The sequence below is a fragment of the Ochotona curzoniae genome, unplaced genomic scaffold (assembly GCF_017591425.1).
Source record: "Ochotona curzoniae isolate NIBS_2020 unplaced genomic scaffold, NIBS_Ocur_1.0 patch47, whole genome shotgun sequence".
NCBI classification, from domain to species: domain Eukaryota; kingdom Metazoa; phylum Chordata; class Mammalia; order Lagomorpha; family Ochotonidae; genus Ochotona; species Ochotona curzoniae.
Window position 1 is genome coordinate 486,361 of NW_024467025.1, and position 22,678 is coordinate 509,038.

At 38.0% G+C, this 22,678-nt stretch overlaps 1 protein-coding gene across 1 annotated transcript in view; it reads left to right on the forward strand.

The window, feature by feature from the left end:
* Positions 1–5,319: 5,319 nt before the first annotated feature.
* Positions 5,320–22,678, forward strand: part of LOC121168049 (phosphatidylinositol 3,4,5-trisphosphate 3-phosphatase TPTE2-like) — a 30,300-nt gene continuing 12,941 nt past the window's right edge. Inside the window, exons 1-10 of the mRNA XM_040997820.1 lie at positions 5,320–5,345; positions 6,796–6,951; positions 11,064–11,183; positions 12,347–12,446; positions 12,570–12,633; positions 13,869–13,933; positions 18,394–18,454; positions 19,321–19,402; positions 19,508–19,596; positions 20,974–21,035. Coding sequence (XP_040853754.1) covers positions 5,320–5,345; positions 6,796–6,951; positions 11,064–11,183; positions 12,347–12,446; positions 12,570–12,633; positions 13,869–13,933; positions 18,394–18,454; positions 19,321–19,402; positions 19,508–19,596; positions 20,974–21,035 — 825 coding nt within the window. The remainder of the gene's footprint in view (positions 5,346–6,795; positions 6,952–11,063; positions 11,184–12,346; positions 12,447–12,569; positions 12,634–13,868; positions 13,934–18,393; positions 18,455–19,320; positions 19,403–19,507; positions 19,597–20,973; positions 21,036–22,678) is intronic.

A 22,678-nucleotide genomic window follows, 5' to 3' on the forward strand; every position in this document is an offset into this window, starting at 1 on the left:
TTTTTTTCAGGCTGTGTTGATTAGAAAAGAGTGTGTCATAGGAGGGATGTTTCTTCCTGTTGGCTTCTTTGTCATTCATGGTTTCAGGCAAAGATTTGTTGTGTATGAGACTCCATTAGAATGCATCAAGAGGGGAGAGAATAGTTTTTGGAATAAGGAAATGGTAGCAGTAGACAGCAAACAATGGAGTCCTCAGAGGAAAAGAATAGCACTAGTGGAACCTGGTACCATTCCTCATCCTCTGAAAACCTGTGGCCATGGGAGACTTGTCGAAATCCAAACTCACTGTTACAATGGATGGAGCTCCAGTCCCAGGTATGCAGCTACTCAAGGGCAAGAAAAACAACTGTGATGGATTAAAGTAAGGAGAGGTGTTGGAGAGAATAGGATGCAGGGTATCATATGGGTACAACTTGACTGGTTTAGAAATGAATTATATCACAAAAGGTTGTTAGTAAGGAATTATAATTAAATGCTTTGACAACTCAGATTTCCTGTGTATGAAACTCTACTAAAGTCTCTAGTGGCCTTGGAGGAAAGACTTACTGGAGCAAGAAGGTGGCAGCAATGGATAGGGACCAGAGAGGCAGTCAACACAAGAGAATAGAAGCAAGAGACACAGCATGTGTTTTTCAGCTTCCAGAATTTTGCCAGCATGTTGAGCTGATGCCTCCAACCCAAGCCTTCCATCACACTGGATGGAGCCTTTTCCTCAGACCTGTAGTTCCTTGATCAGTGAGAACAGAGAAGATATCCATGAGGGTGAGAGTTGGTGGAGAGACATGAGAATAGGGAAATTAGATGGGGTAATAGGTATCTGTACCCAGGAACTGCAGATTACTTAGAAATAAATTAGATGAAAGAATGCTTTTACATTGTGGGCATGCTTAGTTGTAACTGATTAACCTTAAATCTTGAGTCATTCAATTTTCTCATCAGGAGAACATCTTCATTACAAACACAGAAAAGTTGATTTGTATGGTGAGCTGATAACCTTTCAAATAAGTTATTTAGATGTAAGAGCCAACCAGTTTAAAAATTGTACATAAATTATATATAATTTGATCCAAAAAGTTATGTCTAGGAAATTAAGTAGTATCTGATTTTACATACTTTTAAATCCTTTAGATATCCTGGGTTATCAACCTGTGTTGGATGTCTCAATTAAATGTGAGCTATAAGTGAAGACATAAAGATGCATAATAAATAATTATGAGAGATAAAATAAATATGTACCATGTATATATACAGATACACACACATATATCCCTTGGCTATGGATTCACAAATATACACAGGAAATTCAGGAAGCCAGGAATAACCACAACAAGAGGGAAATTTTCACATTGCAACATCTGTAGTTAATCTTCCATCTTTTAAGATTGTAGTGGGTACAAGAAAAATATATCACAGGGATGCCCTTCTTCCAATTAGTAGATTGTCACTCTTAGTAATGGAAAAACATTTAGGGAACCCAGATACTTTGGGAAGAGATTTTACTAAAGTAGGCCAAGGACAGAATGAACCTTACTTGAAACTAAGAGTTGTAGAGAGAGAGCAGAGGAGCTTTCAGAAAAACAAAAACAAAAACAAAAAACTGTCAGCACTGAAAATAGCCTTTATCCCTGGAGATGTGATGCCATGTAAGGCTTGATGCCAAGACCGCCATCTCATTGTCTGGCATTCTTGCTTAAGTGCTTCTATTACCAAAAAAAAAAAAAAAAAAGAAAAAAGAAAAGAAAAAAAAGTATATCAACTGAGTGATCTAATGATGAAGCTCAAGGACTTAAAAAATAAAAACAGGGCCCGGCGGCATGGCCTAGTGGCTAAAGTCCTTGCCTTGAACACCCGGGATCCTATATGGGCGCCAGTTCTAATCCCGGCAGCTCCACTTCCCATCCAGCTCCCTGCCTGTGGCCTGGGAAAGCAGTCGAGGACAGCCCAAAGCTTTGGGACCCTGCACCCGTGTGGGAGACCTGGAAGGAAGTTCCTGGATCCTGGCTTCAGATCAGCATAGCATCGGCTGTTGTGCTCACTTTGGGAATAAATCATCAGATGGAAGATCTTCCTCTTTCTCTCTCCTCCTCCTCTGTATATCTGGCTTTGCAATAAAAATAAATAAATCTTTAAATATATATATAGATATATATAAAATAAAAACAAATCAAAACCAAAATCAACAGGAGGTGAGAAATAATAGGATTCAGATCAGGAAGAAATGAAATAGAAACAAAAAAAAAAAAAGAAAAAATCAACAAAATGGAAAGCTGGTGTTTGGAAAAAGACAAGCAAAATTTGCAAATCTTTAGCCAGACCAAAAGTTAAATTTGAAAGTCACATGGTATCTGTTTGTTTCTTTAAATCCAATAGGACTCCTGAATATGATTATGCATCATTACGTGATTATGGAGCACCTAGTAAACTGTGAGATACCTATATAAATACTAATGAATACATGTCAACAAATACATTAGATATAAATATATACTATTTATATATGCATGTACATGTACAAGCACTGTTGCACTTAGATATATATAGAGAGGGGGAGATTTAGAAAGTTCATAGAAACATCTGTGGTAATACATCGTTTTTGACATTGCTTCTGACTGGTCTCGCAATAGCCTGTGTAGGCACCTTTCTTTTGGCTGAACTGGATAAGAGAGTACCCCGCGGCCAAAAAGAGCATCATGTTAGATTGGAGGGTACCTTGCTTCTGTCCTTCAGCTGCTAGAGCCTGTCTGAAGGCAAGCAAAGACAACCCTGATGGAAAAAGTAAGGAAGTAAAGTCGGGTCTTAGGAAGCAATGCATTAACTGGAACAAGAGTATCTATAAACTGAACCTGCATTTCAAACATTCCATCATGAACGGCTTCTGTGCATTTAGGTTCAGTAGTAAAAACTGTACTTAAATAATAAACTGTTACACTTTTGACAGGACTAAAGTACTTAGCACAATAATATAAAGTGTAATTTTTATGAAATATGTCATATTCTATTCCAAATAACTAATTTGTGTATGAAGTTTCTGAGGGTCATCCAGTTTACAGAATGAAGAGTAATTGCAACCATTGTGAACTAAAACAGTAAGTCTAGCAGGTCATGTAACATCTTACTATGTACTTTTAAAATCCTCTAGTACTGTACAATCTACCATCAAGACCTCCTTAAGTAACTACACCGATACAAGGTAAGACATAGTGAATTGTATGCGTGTGTGTAAGAGAGAGAGACCGAGAGAAACAGATTTGGGATGTAAAGCGTCAGAAGCATCATGGGAGCAGAGTTCCTACCATACCATTCCTAATGCTCCTTCATGGTAAGCTCCTGTATGTACTATTCTGTCCTTTGGATCATCAGATAGATGGAGAACAGGTCCAAAGAGGAATCTCCTTACTCCCTCTCCCCACTGCTTCCTCACCTCTACTCCTTACTTCACTGACTTCACTTCTTGTTTGCCTCGCACTTCACCCTTAGTTTCTAGTAGCCGGACTTTTAAGAAGGCATCAGCATTTCACTCTCCCAGACCAGGTCAAGGCCGGAGAGACACACATTTGGAAGACAGAAGTAGCAGTGACAGGAGCCCTCAGCAGAAAAGAAGAAAGCTAGCGAACCCTGAATGCCTCCCCCAGCTCTCCAGAGCTCCGCTACCATGGGCGGGAGGTGGAGGGGGCGGGTGAATGCCCACACCTTAACCCACTACCACGTTGATGCAGTTACCTGACCTTACCTGAGAGGCAAGAGAGACAACAGCATGAGTCGTGCAGCTTGAGACAGTGAATGTACTTGAGAATCACCAGGTTGGATGGGGACAAGAGAAATGCATATCTGCCGACTTGGATTCTGAAATAACACTGTTACATATTGAGGTTAGGTTGAGTAGTAAAGGACCATAATTAAATCGTGACTTATCAACTTTTTTGACATGTCTACATTTTAACTTTTAAAGCTGATATTTAAAGGTCAGCCAGTTTTTAAGATAAAGAGTAACTGAGGCTAATTTGAACAAAAATAAAATCTAGAAGATTATATGTGTCTGATTATATACTTCTACATCCCTCAGCACTGCTGTAAGTGAAATAACGTCAATGTCCACTGATGAAAGCATCGATGAAATGTGAGCTCTAAATACATTTTTGTACATAAACAAATTCACTTGTAGGTGCATACATAGACATGCATTCATACATGTATTGATACAGAAAGATGGAGATTTTAGAAGCTCATTGTCAGGAGCATCAGTGACAATGCAGGGTGTTTTAACATTTTTTTTCCCTAAAATTTCCTTTTACCTGTAGGTGAGCTTCTTTTTGTATAAATTTCTTATTTTTAAACTTTAAAATAATTTTTTACCTCGTGTAGCCAACTTATCAGACCTTCATCCACCTACACTTTAGCTTCTCAAGTCAGAGTGAAAAAGATGTGTGCAGGTGGATGAGGGGAACATTAAAAATGTTCAAGATTTCTTGTATTTCAGATTGACCCAACAGCCTTTATCTAGGTCGTGTTTTGTCAGGGCCCAAATGGTGCTCAGTATCCATGCTCTCCATTCTGAAGTCTTGGGCATGGGCTATAAGACTGATCCCACTTGGGATGAAATTTGTGTCTAGTGTTGGAGATTCTAGCAGGATTGGAAATTGTTCCCCAATAGATATCTTGTCTTCAGCCATATGGCAAAATGAAGCACCACTAGAGACTACATCAAACAGCTTTTCCTCCTTTGATTAATGCCAAGCACTCAATCTTTAGGGCATTTCCCACCCCCCTTGAAAATATATACCAAAATTCCTTACCTCCAAAGTACATTTGCAACCCTAGTTATTATTCTCGTTAGTGATTATCTGTTCACTGGATGTCTAGTTTCAGTAAGTGATTATTAAAGAATAAGAATGCCTGATACACATCCCTGATATCTCTTATTTTATTACTGTGGAACCTGAGTCCAAAAGTGATGACTTGCCCAGGATCCCATTGCCCATTAGTGGGAGAGCTGGTACAGAAATACACCCTATCAGCATAAACTATGTCCCCAAGTTTAATTACCATTTAATGGGAGCCAGAACTTTACACACAAAGAAAATGTTACTAAATATCCAAAGTTTAGTGGTTTGTTGACAAATAAAAATTTTACATTGTAGAAATCTGAAAATTTGAGTTATAAGCAAAAAGCATTTTGTTTTACAATTTGTGAAAATTTTTCTTTTAAAATTATATGTTAAGGACCTTTCTTAATTGAATTTATAATATCTGTTAACGGAAATTATGATTCACTTTGTATATCCTTTTTTTTTTAGCAGCAACATAAAAAACATTACTCGGATGGTTGTGTCAACCTTTGCATTTAGGTATGTGAGATTTTCAAACACAAATGTAATATGACATTTAATAGCATTATTTCAATGGGTAGTGATATGAAAACAAGCCAGAAAGATATGTCTACTGTATCTTAAATTTATTTTTAATATTGATTATATGGTTGAAAGGCATACATAGCCAGGTGGGTCTTTGATTAGGGTGGGGGGGGGGTCAAGGCGTGGAGGAAGATGGGTGAGATAAATGGATAAATGTTTCAGCTTGTTTCTTCTCCTGTGTCCATGGGGGGAGGAGTGGAGAGGAAGGGAGGGGAAAAATAAGGGGAGAGACCCGCTCCTTGCTGTCAAACTACCAGGGTTACCTGGTATGGGGCAGAATGTTCTGAGGGTGTTACTTGATCATTCTGAGACATTGTCAACTTTGTTGCACCAGGGTTGAAAAAAATCTTTCTAAGGTCTGTTGGCTGACCAGGTCTACTTCAGTGTATCCACAGACCTAGACATTTGCTGCAAAGCTTGGCCAGGAGAGTTGTTTAACCTGTTCTGCTTTCCATCTTTTGATGAGGTACTCAATGTCCTCTGTTGGCTTAGATGAGCTGGCTGTCTTACCTTCCTTGTGTATCTGGGTGTATTCTCTATTGAATGAGTGTCAGCAACTGAGGAGGCCCAGTCCTAATACATGTTCTCCAAGGTTAGACCACATATTCTTGTGATTTTCCCTAAGGCCAGGTCTTGAGCCAGCAGTCTAGTAGGGAAGTCCCCCAAGAAACCTTACCTGGGAAATCCTCAGACTTAACTCTTGTGTGTGTCAGCAGATGCAGCTGCCTGGTCAGTTTCTACTGTTAATATGTTATTCTCATTTGACTTGGAATATATTACAGTTTATAAAAGTAAGGTTCAGAAGGCACTTTAGACTAGCAATGAAAATATCGATAGAAATGAATTGCTTTTCATGTCAGAAACACTCAGATATGTAATCATGTATTGAAAATCTCACTGATAAAAATATCATACTGGTCAAAGTTATCTTTTAAGTACTTAATGTTAGGTATGACTTCATTTGGTTTTAATTACCAAATTTTCAAATGTTCTGTAGATTAATAAGGTTTAAACTGAATGAAAAATTTGCAAAAATTGCTTAAGATATTCTCAAATTTTAAGAAAAATTCACAGAGAAATATAATTCTGTTTTCCTGTTCTAGCTTGAGGAACCAGGTTGTTAGGCTTTCTTTGAAAGGGCAAGATAACATACTTTAAAACAGGCTGGTGAGGACTTTATTCACCAGCAACTACTTGTATTACTAAAAACAGAATGATTTTTTTTTCTCTTTTGGATTTTTGAGGCAACACTGTTATTCCTTCTACTTGATGGTTTAATCCTAAAAATGACATATTGATATCTGATTACTGAACTAAATATAGCCAATCTATGCAGCAAAAATCTCTACCTTCATCACCATTGCTTACTTTTTGTTTATTATAGGATTTTCGGGATTTTGTTGGTCTTTGTGGACATGTTTCTCATCGTTTTGGATCTAATTATCACTGATGTCAAAATTGGTTTGGGATGTCGTGCAATTTCTTTGGCTATTGCATTATTTTTTTTATGTGATGTTCTACTGAGAGTATACGTAGAAGGGTAAGTTTGAGCTCTTCATTTTTTGAAGTGCACAAAGTAATTTTAAACTGTTATAAGAAGTATCCCAAAATAATTAGTAGATCAGTCCAAACAAATTTGTCTCGATTTATCAAAATAATTATCCTAGAAGCACAGTCCACAGAAAAAATAGCAGTTCACATTCCAGTTTTTCATTGATTGGGTGTTAATGGTATTACTGTTGCAATGGCAGTCTAGTCTCCAAAAACTGCATGCTAGAAGCTTCTTTCAACAGAGAAAGCTTGGAGAGAGTTTAAATAGGGCACAGGAAGCTGGTTTGTCTACAGGTACATTAACATAGGAGAATCATCTGTTGAATATAGGTGCAAAAATTCTTAACAAAAATACCAACAAATTGATTTCAGCAGCACATCAAAATAATCACACACTATGAACAAGTGGGTTTGATCCCAGAGATGCAAGGATGATGCAACATATGTCAATTAATTAACATTATATATTTTGCCAAAATAATGAAAGATAAAATAATGAGGGATAAAACTATGATCATCTTCATAGATGTGTATGTATATCATTTGCTTATTATATATATAACTTAAAGAAGTAAAGAGAAAATTCAGATTTATGTAACTATTTTTGCTATTTGTGTAAAAGGCATAGTGAGAGAGAGAGAAAGTTGGGGTGTGGAGAGCTGGATCTTCCATATCCTGATTCACTCTCCAAATGGCTACAAAAGCCAAGGCTTAGCCAGGCTGAAGTCAGGAGCAGAGTTTCATCCAGTTCTCCCACATGAGTGCAGGGGTTGAAGGATGTAGACCATCTTCTGATGCTTTTCCATGCATGTTAGCAGGGAGCTGGACTGAAAATGTAGCAGCTGGGTCTCACAGTACCCATAGGGGATGCTGCTAGGGTAGGCAGTGGCTTAACCCATTATACCACAAAGATGGTCTTGAAAAAAAAAATCCAGGTTTTATATATGCAAATGATATGCATAGACATTGCTCAAAAGAATTAATTCAAATGGTGAACGGACTTAAGAAAAAATCTCAGTGTCACTGGCTATCACTCTAATGCATAAAACCAATGAGATTCTGTCTTATCCCAGGTAGAAAGACTATTATCAAAAAGATAAAAAATTATAAATGATGGTATGGATGCAGGAAAAAGGCAACTCTTATTCTGTTGACAGTAATGAAAGTAGTACAGCAGAATGGAGACTCCTCAAAAAAATAAAAATACAGATATACCATGGGGCAGGTGTTTGGTCCGATGGATAAGCCCCTACTCAAGACACCTTCATCCCACATCTGAATGACCGTGTTCAAGTCCCAGCTCCACAATCCCATCCAGCTTCCTGCTAATACAAATTTTAAAATAATAGATGTCACATATTCTACAATCAAGTTGTCACACTTCAGGGCATGAATACAAAGTAATTCAGCATATCATAAAAACACCTGTATTCTCATGTCTATTAATACACTATTAACAATAGCCAAGACATGAAGTCAACCTACATGTCCATCAACATGTGAATGAATGACAGTGTGGCATATACAAACAATGGATTACCATTAAACTATAAGAAAGAATGATATTCAATCATTTTAAGTAAAATGGATTAGACTGGAGGAAATTGTGGTAAGTGAAGTGAGACAAATATTACATGTTCTCTTTTATATGTAAAACCTAAAAAATATCTTAAGGTCAACCTAAACAGAGAATTGATTACTGGAGCTGGGAAGGGAAGAAAGAAGAGGAAGGTTGGGTAAGGGTACCAAAAATAAAGTTAGATGGAAGGAATAAGTTCTAATGTTCTACAATATGTGGGATGACAATAACCTATTATGCATTTTAAGAATTAATTAGGAGGGCCTGGCACGGTAGCCTGGTGGCTATAAAGTCCTCACCTTGAACGCACCGGGATCCCATATGGGCACTGATTCTAATCCCAGCAGCCCCACTTCCCATCCAGCTCCCTGCTTTTGGCCTAGGAAAGCAGTTGAGGATGGCCCAAAGCCTTGGGACTTTACACCCGTGTGGGAGACATGGAGGAAGTTCCTGGCTCCTGGCTTTGGATCGGCTCAGCTCCAATCATTGCAGTCACTTGGGGAGTGAGTCATTGGATGAAGATGATCCTCTCTGTCTCTCCTCTCTGTATATCTGGCTTTGCAATAAAAATAAATAAATAAATCTTTAAAAAAACCAGAATTTAATTAGGAGAGAGGGGTTTGAAGACTTCAAATGTAAAGTAATGATAAAGACAGGAAACATTAATATCTCAATCTAATTAGTACATATTATATACATTTATGGACGTATCACATTAAGTATATACAATTACTAAGTGTTAAAGATTTTGAAATTATGTTTAAAGAGAAATGCTAACTATCCTTATTTGATACCCACAAGTTAAAAACATGTATCAACTTATTACAATGTACAACATAAATATGTACAATTAAAATAACTTAAAATACTTAAAAGAAATAAGAGGAAGTGTATATGAACTATAATTACTGATACTTTTACTAAGAGTTGAATCATAGGGACCAGCGGTGGTGTAACAGGTTCAGGTGTTACAGTGCTAGCATCCCATATGGAATCCAGCTCCCTGTTAGCATGCGTGGGGAAACAGTAAAATGATGGCCCAACTGTGTGGGCCCCTGCGTTCATGCTCCCACCTTCAGCCTCACACAGCCCCTGCCCTTGTGGCCATTTGGGAAGTGAACCAACAGATGGAAGATTTCTCCCTCGTCCTGTTTCTCTCTTTCTGTAACTGCCTTTCAAATAAATCCAAAAAACCAGAAAGTTGAATCAGTGCCAGCATTGTGACTCGATGAGCTAGGTTGCCACCTTACAATGCAGGCATCACATATTGGAGCATCACATATTCGAGTCTTGGCTGCTCCATTTTTGATCCAGCTCCCTGCCTATACTTCTGGGAAAGCAGTGGAATATGGCCCAAGCATTTGGGCCTCCAAGTCTCCAACACCCATGTGGAAAACATGGTGTTTTCCTGGCTGTTGGCCCCTAGTTTTGGCCTGATCCAGCCCTGGCTGTTGAAGTCATTAGGTGAGTGAACCAGCAGATGAAAGTGTCCCTGTTCCTCTCACCGCCTTTCAAGTAAATGAATAAATCTTTAGTAAAAGCATTGAGTCATAAATGTTAATTAATAGTATACTGAGTACTAGATATGAGATAGGAATTAACCCTGTTTTATTTCAATTAAAATTAAAATTTGAGTGAGATGAGAAGACATGCAATATGTCTCATGTTATCAGAGACCCTTGATAATGAAGCCACCATTGCTTTTTGCTGCTAGCTAGCTTTCTGAGAAGCTGTGTGTCATGAGCCAAGCCTTGGACATGACCAATAATGGAGTCAAAGACTCAGTTCTCCAGCCTCATTTCATTCAGAGGATCTCAGAAGGCAGTCTGTCTCCTTTCCTGTTAACTTCCCATCCTCATGCCGTTAAATTAAGAACAGTTGTCAAAGTTGGGCTTCTCAGAGCCTAAAAGGGGCTTCCAAATCCAAAAGAAGTTTTGCAGAACCAGTGCCCATGTCTGTAGGAGCCACTATTGAGGAGGAAGTTATGGTGGAGGCAAACTAGCCCCTTAGTACTCCAGCGTGAGTTCAAAGCCTGACCATGCACTTGCATGGTTAAATAATAGAATCCCCTTCTTACAAGCATCTCTGTTAGACCCCTCACGGTTCAAGGTGCTCTAATGCCGGAACACATTCACCATTCTACTGCTCAGTAGTGCAGCCTAACAGCCTGCTTTTCTTCCCTGTCAATTCCTGCCTGATATTCAATGTTTCTGCTAAATCTCTCACTATCCTCAATAGATTGATTTTAATTAATATTCATCTCAATTATATCATTAATATTAGCCTCAATATACCAATATTGTCATAGTAATGCTTTTGCTATATATAGGAATCCAATAATAAATGTAATCTCATGAGTTTCATTAATTTCTATTAATGTTTTATTTTTACCTTAATTTAGTATACAAAACACATTTTAATTTTTTAAAATAGAATTGTTTGTGAGGGTGAGTCAAATAACTCATACTCAAAAAAATAACCTATCTTCTCTTGTGAGGGACAAGCCTTTTATTATATTACAGGAGCCATCAGTATTTTTCTGATTTTCTTAACACGTTGGATGCCGCCATTATTGTGATAACTCTGATGATTGATGCCACTTACTTCTTTTTCAATGTTAAGTTTCTTAAGAATTTACCAAGGTATGAAACCTATGACTTACTCTTGTTTTGTTTGTTCGTTTGTTTGTATTTTCTGTGGCATTCATTTCTTATAGTATTTTTAACTTTGAATATTCTGATTCAGTGCCAAATAAGCTCCTTGAAAATGGAATGTTGAGATGTTTACATATTTTGAACCTTTGATGTTGGCATGGGCCAAAATTTGAATGACTTTAGTCGTGAGTCTCTAAAACAGAAAACCAAGATGTTAGGTGAATATTAAGGAATGGGTAGTTTTTCAGTATACTGGGTGGAAATGAAGACAGCTAAGGCAAAACTAGAGCTGTGGTGTTTGGGATACTAGCATTTTCCCATCTTTTTACTTGAGCAATGAAGAAAAGGAGCAAATACAGACTGGGATTAACCTCACAAGGCTTACTCATTACTCGTTATCTGACTTTTTTCTATACCTCTGCTTCCCAAGCTTCAGTTCAAACCCAGTTAAATGTGCTGGGTGCTTTGGAGTTGCTTGAAAATAACGAGTCAATATACTTCTCCCACAAACAACTTCAGTGTCACTAGAAGTACTAGAAGAAAAACACCTTGGGTCCCATCTTGGATTTACTGACTCTGTATCCCTAAGACCCAACAATCCATTTTTTAACAAGCTTTTGCTGATAACTCATTTATGTTTGCTCAAGTTAGAGAATTGTTGGTACAGAATATCAGACACTTGGAAAGTGTGTCAGTCTGCTTGCCTGACACTCATTAGCAGCAGTAGTGATCCTATGTTACTAATGGGAATAACATTGTTTAATAATACCATATTTTTTTAGGGAAAGAATTTTAAACTGTAAATGTTAAGTTCACCAAGAGCTTATCTTACTATTATTTTTCTAACAGAATTTCTCGATTTTAACATTATTGATATTTTAAGTCAGACAATTGGTATGGGGGAAGTCTTAGTCATTGCACGGTATTTGGCAGCAGTCCTGGCCCCTATCCACTAGATCTGTTACCCCTCAAACCAACAGCTATGACAACCCAAAATGTGTCTGGACAGTGCCAGACATTCCCTTGGTGGGTGACTGGCAGTAAATGACATGGTAGCCCTCAGTTAAGAACTATTGCTCTAGACTTAGTCCAGGCTAACGAAATCATGTTTCTGCAACGAAAAATCTTTTAATTCTTAAATTTGTTGTTAGACTCGCAGTCCTCTTCCGTCCTCTACGGCTTATCATTTTGATAAGAGTTTTCCATCTGGCTCATCAAAAAAGACAACTTGAAACGCTGACCAGAAGACTGGTGAGTGGGCAGAATATCTGCTTGGGGACATAACGGCAAGGGCTATACGTAGCTTTATATCATTCTTTATTTTTATGTTGGTTTGTGATTTACAAATAAATTAATGATTGTTTTAACTCTCAGGTTTCAGGAAACAAAAGACGATACCAGAAAGATGGATTTGACCTGGATCTCACTTATGTAACTGGTATGTGAAGCTATATAGTTCAATTTTTAGATTGCTTTTGCCATTTTTAAGCCATGTTCTTCTCAGATTTCAGTGGGATGGTCTGACTCATTTGTAGTTTAGCCCTGGAACTGGACAATCTCTGCTTTATATCAAATTAGGAGTACCTGATTGTCACACAGGAAGTCAAATGCTGGTGTCATTTAGGTTTCTTTAGAATTTATTGAGTTCTGATAGTTACCATGGGTTTTATGGATTCCAGAAAAACCTCTTCTCTCCCCCAAAGATCGAGATCACTGCTTGGTAGGTCATACGTTTTCTGTCAGAAGTACTGAAACCCTGAAACTTCTCAACATCGCTGGAACCCAGAGCTATCTTTTCCTGTGATGTTTGAAAAATAAATGCCAAATGGGACCAGTGTGTTCGTGTCCTGGTTGCTCCATTTCCCTTAGCTCCCTGCTTGTGGCCTGGGAAAGCAGTAGAGGATGACCTAAAGCCTTGGCACCCAGTATCTGTGTGGGAGACTTGGAAGAGGCTCCCGGCTCCTGGCTTTGGATCAGCTCAGCTCCAGCCACTTGGGGAGTGAGCCAGCAGATGGAAAATAATTCTGTCTGTTTCTCATTTTTCTGTAAACATGACTTTCCAATAAAGATAAATAAATCTTTGGGGAAAAAAAGAAATTCCAAATACAGGGGACACTCCAGACTGAGTGGTCAACACTTTTGCACTTGACTGGAAACAACTGAATCTTGGGTATAACACCATCAGTTCATTGGATAATTTATTATATTATCTTGATTAACCTAAGTGTGTGTTAGCTTTCTGTGTCGACTTTATACTTGAAATTTTTTTCAAAGATTTATTGTGTTTGAAAGGTAGAGATATAGGAAGAGGCAGAGAGAACTTCTGATGATTGCTGGCTCACTATCCCAAATGGCCATAATGGCTAGGCTTGGGCCAGGCTGAGATCAGGAGTCAGAGCTTTATCTAGGTTTGCCACAGAAGTGGCAAGGCCTCAAGTGCTTGCACTGTCTTCCACTGCTTTGCCAGGCTCATTAACAGGGAGATGGATTGAAAATGAAGCAGCTGGGACTTGAACTGTACCCAGATGGTATGTCAGCATCATGAGGAGTGACTTAACCTATGACACTACAATGCCCATGCCTCAAAAGTTCTTTCTATGGAAAAGGAGTCTAACATAAATAAATGTTCATATTTGTAATCATGTTCATAATAAGAATTATTTTTATTTTCAGAGCGTATTATTGCCATGTCATTTCCATCTTCTGGAAGACAATCATTCTATAGGAATCCAATTAAGGTAAGTTTATCTAACAAATATTAATTTCTCAGTGAACATTGATGGAGTCATCATAACTTACTAATGACCCAGGAATGTTAGATTCTTGTAAAATCTTACTCTTTCAAATAACGATATCACTTCACTTCTATGTGTTACAAATCACCCCAAACCTTGGTTTATAACAGCATTCCTTTATACAGCTCATGCTATTATTGTTTATGAATTTGATTTGAGCCCGAGTTGTTCTGATGATCAGGAAAAACACTCACTACCTCACCTGAGCTCATTCACACATTTGTTGGTAACTACTTTGTCATCTGAAGACTGACTGGTCTAAAATGGCTTGATCTGAGAGTTCCAAATGGGTCTCATTCTCCAGCAAGCTAGTGAAGGCTTGCTCACATGGGGGCAGTGGCAGCAAGGGTACCTGGAGAATCAGGAAAAGAATGCAAAGCCAGGCTTGTTTGGGGTTACCACATTCTACTGGGAAAAGTAAATTGCAAAGCCAGTTAAGATTCAACATACTCTCTCTCCATGGGATGAACTGCGAAGAGCTGCGACCATTTTTGTAGTCTCTCATGAAGGAGAAGCATCAATGGGAATGCCATAACTAACATGTGTGTTCTTAAGTTAGGATCATAAACCACACTGAAGGCAGATTTCACCATACTCTGTAGATGACTAAATTCATTTCAAACATACAGTGCTGTTTACAATGAAATTCCAGCTGAAAGTCATTAACAAACTTCCACGTATGTGTACCTGAGTGCAGTTTACAATACTTGGTATACTCAATAAACATGTACTTACCTATTTGCATGTATGCATTCTTTTATAAAAATATCGTTATTCATTGCTTAAAGGTGAGGGTATGTACTGTGAGGTGATAGCATGTCTTTGTGCAAGTACCAAAGTGTACTTACACAAACAAGACATCTGTGACTTCACTAGACATGTGTGCAGTCTGCCGTTAGCTGAAATGGCATTATGCAACATATGACTCTGAAATCTATATATACAAACATTGCAGTTTTGCTGAAGTATGATAGTACTATACATTGTGCTATTACTAAGCGTATATCATGCTGAAACTATATATAAGCATACATGGACTCAATACCTCTCACAAGGTATTGAACTTTTCTAACCCCTTTCTGGTTAATATCACAAAAAAATGGGAGGTAATTTCTGTTTTGACTTCTGTCACCAGAATTTTCTCTCTTTACTAAATTTCACATAAGCGGAAGCATCCAGTACCTTTTGTGATTGACTTGTTAACCTCAAAAGTAAATTCTGTGAGATTCACTCAGTATTGTTGTCATTTTTTTTAAATGTGATTGACAGCTGTTGCTTTATCAAAGACCATAATGAAAAAAAAAAAACAAGAAATTTGTGCAGAGAAATTACAGGCCACTTCATGATGAGACTGAATATTTAAATTCTACAAAACCTACTTTACACAATTTTTTACATAATAATATCAAAAAATATAGCTGGGGATGCAGGTGTAAGTTTGGTAGTCAGAAATTTCCACAAGGAAATTATAGCTTACATGACTTTGAACATGTAAATTTGAAAATATTGAGTTCAATCATTGTACTTTGTGCTTGTCTGAAATGACACGTAAAAGAAGCATGCTCAGAAATATTTAGTTCATGTCAAACTGTCATGCAAATTATAACGATTTCTGTGCACTCCTAAATCTTTAGTCACTCTGGGACATTACTAAAGTAATGCACGAATCCTTCTAGTATAGTGTTCTTTCATACCATTGGTATTTGCATACTACAGAAAGCTTAAAAACTTAGTATGTGCTAATTTATAATGTTTAGAAAAGCAGGGGAAAAGCCAAGGAATTTTGCCAGTTCTTTGGAGATAAGAACCATCAAAAACTACTCAAAGTCAAAGTAGAGCGAAGGATAGAAAATTCAGACCTGGTGCCCTTGACTCCTGAAAGGATGCTAATCAGCTCTGTGTTTCTCCTTTATCCTCACACCACCATGAAACTGCAGGTCATGTTTGGAACAGCGCTGAACATGCACAACAGACAGCAAAATCCTGTAGGTGGTAGACTTGCTAGCAGAGGGATGTCAAGTGCTGCCGGGAAGCAGCAAAAACTGTATAGATGTGGGATTCGGTTAGTGGAGAAATAGATAATAGGATGAAAGTATCAAGTGTCAACACTACAGCCACTCCTACCCAAGGAGAGAGCACTCTTGCCTCTAAATCAAACAATGGCAGAGAGAAGAACCAGACAGATTTTAAAAGATGCAAAAGTAGAGGAGGTCACAAGCCGACTTTCAAAGAGTAGGCAGCATTTTTCAATCGTGAGGAAGAGTTTCAGGGACTGACAGTTTCGTAAGCCCATGCAAAGGCAAGGCTAATGAGGAAGTTCAGATAAACGGTACCTGTATTCCTAAAGATCTTAGTCATCTGCTCCTTTTTCATCCTGCTCCAACTGAATATCCATCTAGTGGCAGATTATGACCAGAAGAATCAGATTATTGACATAGCTGAGCTTTTCTATAAATGTTTTATGTTGTGGAAACATGAAGATTCATTAAAGTCCCTGAAACTTAACCATCCAGGTATACCAATTTTCTTAGAAAAACAATGAATACTGAAAGGTATGAAAGGTAGACATAAATTGACCACTGGGAAAAATGTATGTGTTGAAAGAGTGAAGGATTAATTCTATGAAACTCTACTGTTCAATATTTGTTGGTTTTTATTGTCAATAATGCAGCAACAAACATTTTAGTGCATAAGGCTTTTTTTCTGGATAGAGAAGTTCCCTAGGGGAAAGAGTATGAGTGTTTTAAGGTTCCTAATATATGTTGTCAAATCCAAGGAATTATATCAGCGATAAATCAAAGGCTTTATTTTCAAGCCAAATTTGCCAATATTTGGATTTTCTCTTCAGAACTAGAAAGTCTAATTTCATGGGTTAAAACACATTTCATGATTTTTAAAAATTTATTTTTATTTGAAAGAGTTATGGTGAGGAAGAGAGACAGAGATCTTCCACCTACCAATTCACTTCCTAAATAAAGGCCAGAGCTGAGCCAATCTGAAGCCAGAAGCCAGGAGCTTTCCCCAAGTCTGTTTTGTGGGAGCAAGGGCTCAAGGCCCAAGAACCATTCTCTGCTGCTTTCCCAGGCTGCAAGCAGGACTGCATAGGAAGTGGAGTACCCAGAACAAGAACTGGTGCCCATATGGGATGCCAGTGCCTCAAGTGGAAGCCTAGACCACTATGCCATGTCGCCAGCCCCTCTTTCTTGTTTTGACATCTTTATTATATGCTTTTTGAGGGTGTTAGATTTTTTTTTTCTCTTGTTGGTTAGTATGTACTTGATCCATTTATCTATGGGGGGAAGAAAAGTATTAATGAGTTATTGATTTATTAGACTCGCCATAATCCTTAGTTTTACTGAAAAATATTTTCCTCAGTGGTGACATTTTTTGAAACAAAAAATTCAAATTTTTGTGAAGTAAAACCTAAACCTACTTATTGTCCATGAGTCAATACTAGTTCTCCCTTATGCGATGAATTAATACTCACTGAAATTTCTTGGAGAGATGTTTGTGAGCTTTCACATCTGATTTCTCAGTTTATCTGGATTTATATTTTGATGTAAGAGATCTGATCCATTGTTGAAGTCCCCGTGCGATGCAGACAGAGGACTCAGGCAGTGGTGATCAGTGTGACAGATGCTGTTATTGTTGTATCGTGCTTCTTTTCATAAGCATTCAGCCAGTAAACATTTCCCTGAGAGTCATATTTATCATGTTTTGAATTTTATGATGGTTATTTTTGCTATGGCACAGTGACACAAATGTGTGTCTGTATTTGAAGTGAATAAATGTTCTGAAAACATTTTTTGCATAAGAATGTCAGTATTCACTATATTTTAAGTAAATCCACTATTTATTTTTTAATTTATTTATTTATACACACATATATGTACATGCATTTTTTAAAAATGAACCAAAATTTCTCCATGTTGCTACCTCTTATCTAAAATTTGATAGAAATTGTCTGTTTTCATGTTCACATACACTAATACTGCATATTTTATATGTATTTATTTATGTAATACTTAGATAGACAATAATAGATTATCATCTAAAAAACATCTACCCAGGATTAGATTTACGTAACTATAGGTTAACTATGAATTAATTATTTGAACAAATTTATGTCAGATTAGCTAACCGGCAAATTGCCTTCTCTGGTGGTATTAAATGATGCATATTTAGACTAGAAGCTGATATGAGTAGCCAAGCTCACTTTGTGAACTATCTGAAAACCACTCACGGGTTAGACATGACCTGCAGTGCATCTACTTTCTTCATAGTCTGTTAACGTCCTCTACGAAGCGTGAGTGAAAGTCAAATAAAAAGTAATACTCAGTGTGTCCCTCCTCCTAGCTCCTAGACTATATTGGATATGTAACACACGTGTCTTTTTCTTGTAGGAAGTTGTGAGGTTCCTGGACACCAAACATCTAGACCACTACCGAGTTTACAACCTATGCAGTATGTACATGACTTGATGTTTTCCTACTCTATTATAGAAAATGATTCTGCATGGAAGGAGACAACTTTGGTTTTACATGTCACTTAATTCTAAGCATCTGTAGCAATTAGAGAGTGAGTTCAAAAATCTGCAAGGCTGGTTCAAACCGAAGAAGTGAAAGTGGAAGGGGACCCATTGTGTAGAAGGTCTTCCCCAGAGGTATCAGGGTTAGGAAAAGATTCCTCCTTTTCCTTGAAATATTGCATTGAGGACAGAGATTTTAAAAAAATAATTGTATTCTCTAACTCACTAGAGGAATGAGTTGTGACGAGAGCAGGATTCTAGACTGGGGTGGGGAAGGCTTGTCAATGTCAGCCCTTGTTTATCCTCCTGCGATCTGTGTTCTTCCTACGTTTTACTTTTTGAATATTATGGTTAGTTGTGAACTAAGCCTGTGATTATACAGTGAATTAAAATTTTAAAGAGAAAACTAAAAGGTAGAAAGAACTGAACCAATTATGTCCCCAGGTTATCACTCTGGTCACTCCTAATTTTTGTTTTCTACTTTGGACATTTTCAGACAGAAAACATTTTGGTTACGTTTCCTTTGCTCCATTGCTTCTTTAACTACCCTACAAGAATATAACAAATAGTCTGCGAAGATTTAAGTTAAATTCTAGTAAACGAAAAATAGATTGGACTTAGATGACCTGAAATGGATAAATCACTAAAATTCTTGTGTTTTTTGAGACCTTTGTTTGTTTTGAAGCAACATTCAAAAAGCTGCCTTTGAAAGTGGATCAGGAATTTCTGAGAAATTTTTAACTTATAATTTTATATTATACTACTAGGTAGAAAGGTATAACATCTGTGCTATTTATTTTAGGTGAAAAAGGCTATAACCCCAAGCATTTTCATAACAGAGTACATAGAATTATGATTGATGATCATAATGTCCCTTCACTGAGGTAAGTTTTATGTTACACCTTCTGGCAGAAGAGGGCTAAGCACACTGGGCTTGAACCTTCTGGAAACACTTTAATTCAACTAAAAATCTTACATTTAAAAATCAGTGACATGGTGGAGTTTTCTAAAGAAGTCACCGACTGGCTGGATGAAGACAAGGAAAACGTTGTAGTGATTCACTGTAAAGGTGGCAAAGGTAAAGCAACTTTTTTTTCCCTAAAGAAATTAAAAAAATACATGGAAGTAAAACAAAACAAAACAAAAAAACAGCAGCCTCATCTTACCTCATTTTTAAGCAGTTGTAATTATTTGTTTACTTGTTTGAGGGGCAGGAGAACATGGAGACAGACTAATCTTATATCCACAGATAAACACGTGCAGTGGTTTGGGGCCCGGCCAGGCCAGAGCAGAGAGCTGGGACATCCAGGTTTCCCAGCAGGACCAAACACCAAGTTCCACCTGCTGCCTTGTAGGGTGTGCGTCAGGAATGGAGCCAAGACTTGGTGTGAGAAGTGGGGGTCCAAGGCTTTAACTGGGGCAAATGCCCACACTTATGAGTATTGTAAAATCTTAGCTTCCAAACTGAAGGACGGGAAGGAGAAAAGGAGCAAACAGAGAAAGAGGAGGAAGGGGAAATAAGAGGGAAGGGAAGAAAACAGAAAAAGGAGCTAAGAAAGGCTGAACATGTGTCTCCACGTTGACTACTTGCGTTTCGCTGTTTTTGATTTTCAGCTTACATTTATCCAAATGAAATGGTGTTTACTTTTAGAATGTAGCATTACTTTTATTTAAGTTTAGTCTTAAATGACAAAAGCTGTATAAATTTGTTATACAACATGATTTTTGATACATATATAGACACACACACACATATATATACAGTGTTTGAGGATCAAAAGTAAGAGTAACCAGCACATCCACCATCTCAAATGCTTTTCATTTATTTGTGATGAAACATTCAGAAGTCTAACCTCTTTGAGACATACAGGTATAATACATCATTATTGACAATAGTTACCATACTTATTAACTGTAGTTTTGTACCCATTAACCAAACTGTAAATGTGGCCCTCTTGGTTAACCACAATTCTGTTCTAGTTCTATGATATCTACTATCTTTAGATTCACTTGAGTGAGATCAGACAGTACTTGAATTTTTCTTTTTCTTTCTTCTTTTTTTTTTTTTTTTGGTAAAGTTTATTTAGACAGTGAGGGAATCACAGACATATGTGGACCATATTCAGAGATAGTGTGGGCAGGGAGTGGGTGGGGAGAGATGTTTTTACTTTCATCTTGCATCTGTGGAACAAGAAAGGAGATGCTGCTTCCCATTGCCTGGCTTCTCATGAGCCTGGAAAGAGAAATGAGTATGTGATACCACTCCAGGTCCTGGGTGAGGGGGATATTCCCTGGGCAAGGAGTCATTTTATAGAAAAGTAGACAGGGGAGGTCTGGTTTTTAACTGGTGACTAAGCGGACTACCTGCCTGTGCCAACTGGACATTTCTGCATGTATCTTTGTACCAAGTGCTACCATGAACTTGATTCTCAAACTGAATTGTTTCCTTCTTTAGGAAGAACTGGGACCATGGTCTGTGCCTGCCTTATCTCCAGTCAGCTCTTTTATACTGCAGAGGTATGAAAGATGTGACTACAGACTGTGTCTTGTACTGATGAAAAGTACCGGTTCTGAAAAACCTCACTACTGGGGATGTTCAGATGGCTCTCCAAGCCCTGGTGATGAGGAGAGATTGTAATTGAAGGAGTGATGATCAGAAAGCAGTGTTTACTCCCTGATTTAATATCCACTAATCCGCCTTGAAATTATTAAATGATTTACTCCTTACTCTGAACCAGGACTAGGGTATAAGATCTGTAAGGTGCAAAATTTAAGGGGATATAAAAAAGTCACAATAGTTAGGACAAATAATTGTAACACAATATTTTTAATATAAAAACTAATGCAGGGCCCGGCGCAGTGGCCTAGAGGATAAGGTCCTCACCTTGAATACACCAGGATCCCATATGGGCGCTAGTTCTGATCCTGAAAGCCCCACTTCCCATCCAGTTCCCTGCCTGTGGCCTGGGAAAGCAGTCGAGGATGGCCCAAAACCTTGGGTTCCTGCACCAGCATGGAAGACCTGGAAGAAGTTCCTGGCTTCTGGCTTCTGGCTTCAGATTGGCACAGCACCGGTCATTGTGGTCACTTGGGAAGTGAATCGTCAGATGGGAGATATTCCTCTCTGTCTCTCCTCTTGTCTGTATATCTCTGACTTTGCAATAAAAATAAATCTTTAAAAAAAGAATGCAAAAGTCATTATGTATTAATATTTTAAAATTTTTATTTATTTTTATTGGAAAGTCAGATTTACAGAGATATGAAAGACAGAAAGATCTTCCATCTGCAATGACCAGTGCTGAGCCGTTCTGAAACCAGGAGCCCGGAGCTTCTTCTGGGTCTCCACACAGGTGCAGGGAGCCAAGGCTTTGGGCTATCCTCGACTGCTTTCCCAGGCCACAAGCAGGGAGCTGGAAGAGAAGTGGAGCAGTGGGGACATGAACAAGCTCCCCTATGAGATCCTGGAGCGTGCTAGGCAAAGACTTTGGCTGCTAGACTGCTGCTATTAATATTTTAATTAGAGGGAAGACCCAGTAGGAGCAAGATTAAGGAGAGGTGCAAATACAGCCAAGGAACCAAGGCATTTGACTTAACACCAGTAAAGGAACAGGAGACTTGTTCCTCTCTCATGGAGAAAATCTCAAGGTTGATTAGATGAGTTCTCCAAAGGACCTATCCTTGAAATTGCTAAATATAAATAGCAGGCATTGCTTTCCCAGTCAGAAGAGAGCTTCTCGTGAGCTAGTTATTATTTGTGCAGACTCAATATGCATGATGTCTGTGACATCTGAAAATGGCTGAGAAGACAAGGCAAGCTGTCCCCATATCTGGAAGCAGGGTTCCCAGTCATCGTTCTGCTGTAGCATTGCTGGGGAGCTGCCCTTTAAGCACATCCCTCCAGCAGCTCAAGTCCGTTGATCTGTGGTCGAGAGAAGCAAAGGTGAGGGTTACACGCATCAACCAACACTTTAATCTTGCCATGACTGACTTTATAATTTTAGATACACATGTTTTCAAAGTAGGTGTTCTAAGACCCTGTTTAAGTTATGAATCCTTATTTTTCGGTGAGTTGTAAAAGCAACTTACTGAGGAATATTTCCTTACTAAAATGGACTAGAGTAGATGAGAAAATATCAATATTTCATGGGAGCATATGTGTA